The 8,552-nt window shown below is 54.1% G+C and overlaps 2 protein-coding genes across 2 annotated transcripts in view; both read left to right on the forward strand.

The window, feature by feature from the left end:
• Window positions 1-1,068: 1,068 nt before the first annotated feature.
• Window positions 1,069-2,780, forward strand: LOC105297836 (cytochrome c oxidase subunit 8A, mitochondrial). Its single transcript, XM_011368706.2, has 2 exons — window positions 1,069-1,260; window positions 2,467-2,780. Exons 1-2 carry the CDS (start codon window positions 1,147-1,149, stop codon window positions 2,560-2,562), a joined length of 210 nt encoding a protein of 69 aa, XP_011367008.1. The 5' UTR covers window positions 1,069-1,146; the 3' UTR covers window positions 2,563-2,780.
• A 5,450-nt stretch (window positions 2,781-8,230) lies between these two features.
• The window catches only part of OTUB1 (OTU deubiquitinase, ubiquitin aldehyde binding 1), a 7,542-nt gene continuing 7,220 nt past the window's right edge, over window positions 8,231-8,552 (forward strand). The window contains exon 1 of the mRNA XM_011368707.2: window positions 8,231-8,368. Within this exon, the coding sequence (XP_011367009.1) occupies window positions 8,311-8,368 (58 nt within the window). The 5' untranslated portion in view covers window positions 8,231-8,310. The remainder of the gene's footprint in view (window positions 8,369-8,552) is intronic.

Below are 8,552 nucleotides of genomic sequence, written 5' to 3' on the forward strand. Positions count from 1 at the left end.
TCCGAGTGTGTGATGTGTACCCGGTCCTTTGGTGAACCAGACACAGACTTTGTTCTCAGGTGGCTCCCTAGGCCAGGGATGGACACCGACCCTCTGGGTAGTGCTACCACAGGGACTGCTGGGCACAGAGGTGGCACAAGGCCTGGGGTGGCCAGTGAAGGCTAACTGACACAGTGCCACCTCATTACTTCCTATCACATCATGGCACTTTCAATAGCTTCTCATTAAGTTCTTTTTTATTGTCCGTCTCTCCCCTCTGGATTGTCAGTTCTTGTTCACTACAGGTCCAGAACAGTTTCTGGAACACAGTAGTGGCTAGTAAATATTTGTCGAATAAGGTGAGATGTATCAGTAAGTGGAAGCTGGAGTGGTGGAAAAGGAAGGCTAGCTAAGAGGTGAAAAAGTGTTCCAGGTAGAGCATAAGATACAAAGAACCAAAAGGCTTAGGGCAGGGCAGGGTGGGTAGAGGGAGGACCAGTGAGCAAGGAGGAAGGCGTGGAATATTTAGAGATGAGGCTGGAGTCACATGCAGATATTGGGGCTTGGTCTAGCAAGCAATGGGAACCAATCCAAGTTAAGGTGGTGTACGACTTGGTTAGGTTTAAGTTTACAAAGAAGGAAGGAAGGAAGGGATGGAGGGAGGAAGGGCGGAAGGTCGGCTGCCACAGCGTGAAGACTGGGATTAGACAGGGTAATAGTAAGTCAGGGAGAGTTCAGTTAGGTCAGTGTCAGGCGTTCCCGCCAGAAATAATAGAGGCTGGGCGGAGAGGAGGGATTTCTGAATAGAGAGAGAGATTTGAATACTGAATGAATGGAGGGAGGAGTGTAGAGTGCCGCCTTGGTTTCTGACTTATGTGATAGGATGACTACAGATGTCGCTCAGGAAGATAGGCCGCTTTTGGGGCGGGGAAAAACAGAAGGGGCCGCCCCTCGATGCCCCGCCTATCGGCGGTAGGATGGTTTTAATTGGCTGTTTCGAGGAACGCGCCAAAAGCTGACAAGGGTGGGCGGGAGGCGTGTCCTTGCGTCATTTCCGGGACGCCCTCTCCTTGCCTCCCTAACTCCGGAACTTCCGGCCGTGCTCTCCATTTTGACTTCCTGACCTTGGGTTTGCGTTCTGCTGTCTGCAGTCTACTCAGTGCAGTCATGTCTGTGCTGACGCCGCTGCTGCTGAGGGGCCTGACTGGCCCGGCCCGGCGGCTGCTGGTGCCGCGTGCCCAGCTCCATTCCAAGCCGCCGCGGGAGCAGCTCGGAACCATGGTGAGGAGCGGGTCGGACCGTGGGTTCCGCGGCGGCTTTGGGGCGGCCGGGTCTGGAGCACTGGACCGCGCGGCCTGAGAGTGTCCCGCACTTCGCGACTCGCAGCATAGCGGGGTGGCAGCGCTGGTTTTGGCATGTTGGAAGGGACAGTGCCCGGGCCACAGTCAGCCCCAAGATCTCGGGTCACCTCTTGTCAGTCCCAGTCCTGTTGCTTAATCACTGTGCAGCCTCGAGCAAGCCCTCTCTGACCCCGTTTACTCATCCGTTTATTAGGGGTGCCTGACGACAGTCAGCTCCCACTATAAATATTAGGGAATAGGGTGGACAGGAGGACCCCGATAGGTCTTTGTAGTTACCAGAAATGTGGGAGGGTTTAACCCTTCGTGACAGTTTTCACCCGTTTGACGTTTTCGTACGTTGCCTCAGCGGCAGAACCCGGCCTTGAATGCAAGTCTTCAGAATCCGGATCGGCGGATCTGCAGTTAAAGCACAGCCGGGGGAGATCACAGCGTTTGAGGAAATAATAGTGAAAATAATAGCAACTGGCATCTGCTGAGCCCCTCTCCGTGCCAGGCACTGTGCCAAGACTGCTGTGTTGGTCTCAGCCAGTCCTCCCAGAGACCCGGAGAGGAAAGGGCCGTTATCTCCATTTCGTGGTTGAGGGAACTGAAATTTAGGAGCAGTGTGTATTAACATGTCAAAAGTCACACCTTCAGTGGCAAAGAAGGAATCTGAACTCCGTGTGACTCCAGGTTTTGCTGTGATCTCAACTGCTATAGGGAATATGAAAGTGGATGTGAAAAGTCTTTTATCTCTAGCCCCAGCAGTTAAATAGCAAGTCCTGGAAAGGAGATGGGAAGGGAGGGGTTTCGAAGGCAAGGAAGGGGAGGTGGATTTTTAGAGTTATTGGCCAATGCAAGGTTCCTGGGTCTCAACAGATCAGCTCTAAGCAGGTTAAAATTCTCGTTCCTGTCCCTTCACTTTATCAACTGATGGTGGGTTTCTCCATGGATCCCAACCCATGCTGGCCCCCACCACTGTATCTGACACTTTACCTCAAGACCTAGAGTGGACCTTGGATCTGCTACGTCTCTCCTCTGGAACCTGAGTCCTGACTCCCTGAGGGGGTGCTTTCGGCCTCGGACTGTGGGAGGCCTGGGGCAGTCCTTACTCTGGGGGGTTCCTTCTTCCTTGTGCTCTGTGTAGGATATCGCCATTGGGCTCACCTCCTGCTTCCTGTGTATCCTCCTTCCGTCCGGCTGGGTCCTGTCTCACCTGGAGAGCTACAAGAAGCGGGAGTGAAGGGGGACCGTCCTCTCTCTTCACCCTGTGACCTGACCACCCCTGGCCTGTCCTGATCATGTCTGCTGCATTCCTGGCCAGCCTCCCCTGGACCACGTCCTTCAATTACTGTGACCTCTCGATTTCTCCATTGCGACATCATGGGACCACATATATTGATTTATAAGGCCCTGCTCGGTAGGGCCCCTGTTGTAACAATAAAGTCTATTTAAATCTTGCTTCGGAAGCTCATCGTGGCTTTGACCTGGGCTCCTGCCTCCATACTTGAGCTGAGGTTGGTGTTGGGTGGGGGTGTGGAGAAGAGAGCCTGACTGGCTGCATGTCCCTGCTGGATGACTGCCCTGTGATGGGTTGCATGTGCTCAGCCATTCTTGCTGCCTGGGAGAGGTGCTTCCTTTGCATACTTTCATAAGTTTTGAAATGTTTTCTGGCTCCTTGGGAAAACAAAGCCTGCTGGCATTGGGCAGCCTTTCTTTCTCATTCCTTCTAGCATCCTTGGTTGTGTCAAGCTCAAGGCTGTGTGTGCATGCCTGTCTTCTGCCACTGGGGCCGCCTCTGCTGCTGGAAGCCCTTCTCTATGGGTCCAGCCTTTCCTGTCCTCAGTCGGCGGGCTCCAATCCTTTCTCAGGTGGCGATGTCCTTCCTAGCTGGAAGACGGGATACTTTGCGGTGTCTTATTTTATTATGTCAACTCCAGGGCCTCTTTCCTTTTAGTACTATATTTGTAAACGCTTGTGGATTGACCGGCTTCTTTGTTTTCCCTGCCTGCTTCCCCTCTCTTTGTTGGCTTGGGGAATTTGCTGCTCCTCCATCCCTAGGCCCTTCCTCAGTGATTCCTCCTGGGGTGTAACGGGGGGAGGGGGTTGCTCCTTAGCTGGGGCAGCGCATGTGAAATGCTCCACACTAGACTGGAATCCTGACTGCCGGTGTCTGGAAGGGACCCTCCGACCTGGCCCCAGCCCTGTAGGACATCAGGCTGTCCTTTGTAGTCTCTTTTACTGGAGTGACATGGCTGATTTCTGAACAGATACAAGTTCAGTATCCCCTGTGGAGCTGAGGCTGCCAGGACTCCTGGGGCCCAGATGGTGTGTGAAGCTGCCAGGTGAGAGCTGAGGGGCTCTAGGGCGTGGTTGGCTTTAGGCCCTGGGTGTCAGAACACACCTTCCCAGCTCCTCTTTTGCAGAGCTCTTGTTTTCTAGTTTATGTTGACTGAAGCTGAAGGTGGACCTTGCCCTCCTTCCTTTTGTCTAGTCTTTCCTGGCCTTTTTTGTGTGGTGTCCAGTGATGTCTGTGGGGCCCAGTGCCTGGATACTGTGGCAAGTTTAGCTCCTGCCCATGGCTGCTTCCCTGAGGGGTGGGCAGTTGGTTGCTAGGCTTGTTTCTTTCCATACAAGCCAGGCTTTGTGCCTGGGCCTGGAGGGACAGTGCCTAAAATGCTGGGAGGTGTGCACAGGTTGGGATATAGGCCAGGGGAAGAGGAGAGCCCTTGTGGGATCCGAAGGGCCAGCCTGAGCCAGCCTGGGGTGCCGAGCAAGGGGCATCCACCTGTCACTTGCAAGTACTTCAACAGCACCCTTGTCTCTGGGGAGAGGGGCCTAATAGCTCTCTCCTCCCAAACAACGGGGGCACCCCATTTCCTTCCTCACTCTGGGAGACTTTCCTGTTGACACTTCCTGAGCGCAGAGAGCTGTTTGGCCCTTGGTTGGCTCAGCTCATTTCTGGGCACAGATTAGGCCACGGGGGTGCCCTGTAGCAAGAATCTGACACCAGGAGAGAAGAGCTATCTTGGATTTCTATGGTAACTCCACTGCCCTGTCAAGGGTTTCGATTGGGTGTCCTCCATTTTTGTGCCCCTGGAACCTAAAGGGACCTGACAGTGGTCCCTCTGTCCCAGGAGGACTACTCCAGCCCAAAGCTGTGCATCTCGAGCCACCGCTCAGGTTGGTGGGAAGCCAGCGGTTACAGGCAAGCCCTTCAGAACCCTGGTCTGAGAAAGTCCTCACCAAGCCCAGCTGTTCCCCCAGCCCTTGTTCTCCCACAGCCTGCTGGGCCCCAGATATGTGGGTGTGGGCAGGTTCATGCACAGAGGGGTGGTTGGGACAGTGTAGGGTGCAAGTGACCTGTTTGAACCCCATCCTTTTGGTTCTCAGTGTGGCCACTAAACCTGAAATCTGGGCACCTTTCAGTGTCCCTCTCTCATCTCCAACCAAATCAGGGGCCCTGGGACCATTCCCTATAGAGAAAATGTTTCTTGTACTCCCAGGAGCATTTCCTGTGTCTGAGGTCTCTGTTGGATCCTGAGCCTGGAGGGGTGGGTGTTTGTGCCCAGGTGTGCACCCTGGATTGGGGAAGGCTGCAGTCATGGCAGATGCTGTAAGGTCAAGAACAGTGCTCTGGGAGTCAGAGGCCTGGCTTGGTCATTTACTGTATGACCTTGAGCAAGACATTTAGCCTCAGCCTCAGTTTTCATGATATAAAATGAAGGTGATGTGTCAGAATAATGTTCCCCCAAAGATGTCCATGCCCTAATTTTTGGAATTTGTGAATAAGTCACTTTACCTGGCAAAGGGGACTTTGCAGGTGTAATTAAAGCTAAACATGTTGAAATGGGAGGTTATCCTGTGGGCCCAGAGCAATCGAGTCATTACGGTGGATGAGAAAGGCAGCACGCATCTCAGAGATGCCACCTGAGAAGGACTGCGTGTCCATGCTGGCTTTGTAGATGGAGAAAGCAGGCCAAGAGCCAAGGAATGCAGTGGCGTGTAGAAGCTGGTGACAGCCCTGGATTTACAGCCAGCAAGAACATGGGAATCTCAGTGGTAACAGCTGCAAACAAGTAAATTTTGCCAACAATCTGCATGAGTAGGAAGCGGATTTTCCCTCAGAGCCTCCCGAAAAGAACGCAGCCTGCAAAGATCTTGATTTTGGTCTGGTGGAACCCATAGCAGACCTCCGACCTCCGAACTGCAACATCACATTTGTGTTGTTTCTGAGCCACTAGGTGTGTGATGATTTGTTTACGGCAGCAATAAGGGAGCTAAATGCATCATTCTGGTGGCGCAAGGCTCTCCCCGGGAGGGGCTGGGTCCTCAGCAGGCCCGAGATGTTTTGGAATATGAGGCGCTTACAGGAGGACGTGTGAGGAGGAGTATAGGTGGTATGAGTCTGAGGGGTGCCTCTCCCTTTGTCGCCCTTGCCCGTCTGTTTGCTTTCTGCCTTAGGTGGTCTGGACCATGCCTGCAGATATCGACCCAGCCAGCAGCCTGGAAGTACGGCCCCTACTGGCTTCATCAGTCTGGCCTCTGTGCCTTCAAAACCTCGCTAGTCCATGATTTTGGGGCTGGTGGCCTGTGGACCATCATGGGTTACTGCAGTGACAGTTCAAGAGGTTCACTGGGGGCCGGGCACGCCCCCACTCTTCGCATTCAGGTGCCTGCCTGCCCCCCAAGATGGCCTCAAAGGATCTCTGAGCCCTCATTTTTAGCCCACATTTGACACTTTCTCTTGGCCATGGCCTCCCTGTGAGGATTGTGACTGTCCGAGGGGCTGTGCCGTGTCCTTGTCGCCTGGCCTCCTCCCGAGAGGTGGCCCCTGGGGCGCTCTGTGCCATTCCGTAAACCCTCCGAGGCCGAGGCTGGGGTTTCACAGCCCCTGGGGCCTGGTTTGGGGTCTCCTCTCCCTCCACCTGACAGAAGCCGATGGATGTGGATGTGGGGTCCGGACACACTCGGCTGTGAAGAGGTATCTGTGCCATGTTGGTACTATGGAAAATAAAGTCCTGGGCTGCTGCCCATCACCTTTGTGACTATCCAACAGCCGCCGGAAACCCAGTAACAGTGCCGCCTGTTTCATTGCAAGCCTCAGCGGCACTGGGCCATTTCTGGGTTGGCAAATTGGGAGGCAGAGAAAAGTCTGGAGCTATGCTGGTGACTGCAGCAAATGTGCAGTTGGTTTTAGATGCTTCAGAAAAGAGAATCAAAACCCCCAAACGGTAAAAGTAACACCAAATAAATTTGTATGGAAAAGAGTGGCACAAAAGTTGAGCACCGTGGGCTGGATTAAGAGTAGCAGCTTCCCTCCGGCCATTTCCTTCCCATCCTGCCTGAGGAGAGGAGGAGGGCCGGATGGCAGGTAGGAGGAAGGACCCTCCTTTACAGGCCCTTTGTACGTGAGGGTGTGGGTCTGTTCTTCAAGCCCCAGACATTTGAGAGAGAGGTATTTACTTGATGTTGGCAGCTCGGCTGCAGCCCAGCACTGGCCCACCACTGGGATCCCTTCTCACTCTCCAGAGCAGCTGTGTTCCCTGTCCTGACCATTGGTCCCAAACCCAGCTCCCCGTGTGTCCTCCCCGACCAGGGACTCCCAGTTGAAGTAAGGGTGGGGGAGTAGGGGTGGAGTTGTTTTATAGCTATTTTCAAGATTTTGAACAGCCCAATAGAGTGTTCTCATCATCAACTATCTTAGCTCTTCATTTGGTAATACCAGTTTTACTCCACCGACTGAAGATCTGATTGGCAGTTACAGATTTCATTGTTAAAATCCAAGCAAAGAATGAACAGTTTGGTAGGCATGGGGAACAAACAGGGTGGACCTTTTGCTTTTTTGAATTTGAAAGAAACCACAAGGCTCCATGACCCAATAAATAGCAATTTGCACTGTTTCTGGGACACAGATTTGACATTTGTAGCACTACCATGAGAAGGTCACCGTGGGCTGTGTGGTGAGCCCAGGCACCAACTGTACCTGCTCCAGGACTGGACAGAGCTCATGAAAACATTCGGCCGTATTCCACTCCTGTACTCTCACCGGGGCTCAGGCGCAGCCTCTTTGAGTGTTAGACCACTGCTCTGCCATGAAAAAGGCCCTCAGCAGTGAAAACTTGGGAAGTAGAGCCCCAGACTGTAACCTCTCTAAACCGCATCTTCAGCATCCGAAACCTTGCCACTTTTAACCCTTTTTAATTTTAGACAACTCAGGCAATTTCAATAGATCACACGGGAAGATCCCGTGTACCCTTTACCCACTTTCCCCCATTGGTAACATCTACAACCACACCCACTTCCCTCCAGGCCCCACCCGCTCCTTAACCCCCTGGCAACCACTAATCTGTTTTCCATTTTTAATAAACCCCCGGTTCAAAAAAACCCCTACTTTTCTCATAATCAGAAGTCCACAGAGTCCAAAGTTAGGTCCCAAGACTTTGGCCTTGACTCCAGGGGACATGTTGTCCCTGCAGGAAGCAGAGCACCAAAGCCCGCCCAGGACCAAGACTGGTAGAAAGGGGTGTCTCAGGCTCGGATCTTCGCACGATTCCCCGTCTCCTCGGCCAGGCACCCACTGCCATCGCCTGCCGTGAGCTCTGGAGCCCACCTCAGGAATGCTGCCTTCGGTGATTTTAATTTCACTTTCCTACTTATCTCAATAACACAATCCGCGTTTCAAACTCCAGAGAAAAGAAAACTGAACAGGATCCATGAGGCTCTTCTCAGCACCGGGAGCTTTGGGAGCCTGGGAAGATGGAGCCAAGCAGGTGCGCGGGTAGAGGGTGGGTGGGGCAGTCGTCCCTCACTGGGCCTGGGCTCCTACGGCCCGGGCGGCCACAGGAACTGCGAACACCTCAGGTGACAACGCCCGAGGGGATCCCGTTGCCAGGGGCGTTGCCAAGGAGGGGCCACGAGGAGGGGCTCTCTTCCGGGAGGAGGGCAATCGGTAACCCGGAAGCGGTCGGCAGTGCGGCGCTGTTTAAAGATGGCGGCGGAGGAACCTCAGCAGCAGAAGCAGGAGCCGCTGGGCAGCGACTCCGAAGGTACTGGCCGAGGGAGGGCTGTCCGGCCCGGGCTAGCAGGGGTGATGCCGAGCCGCTGGTTCTCGGAGAGGCCGAGGACGGGACGGCCAGTGGCCGAGGATGAAGCTAGCGGACGGCCCTTTCCTCCGCCGCCGCCGCCTCCCCTCCCCCTCACAATGGAAGGAGCTGCCGCCGCCGCGACCCC

This window comes from Pteropus vampyrus, unplaced genomic scaffold (assembly GCF_000151845.1).
Source record: "Pteropus vampyrus isolate Shadow unplaced genomic scaffold, Pvam_2.0 Scaffold144, whole genome shotgun sequence".
NCBI lineage: Eukaryota > Metazoa > Chordata > Mammalia > Chiroptera > Pteropodidae > Pteropus > Pteropus vampyrus.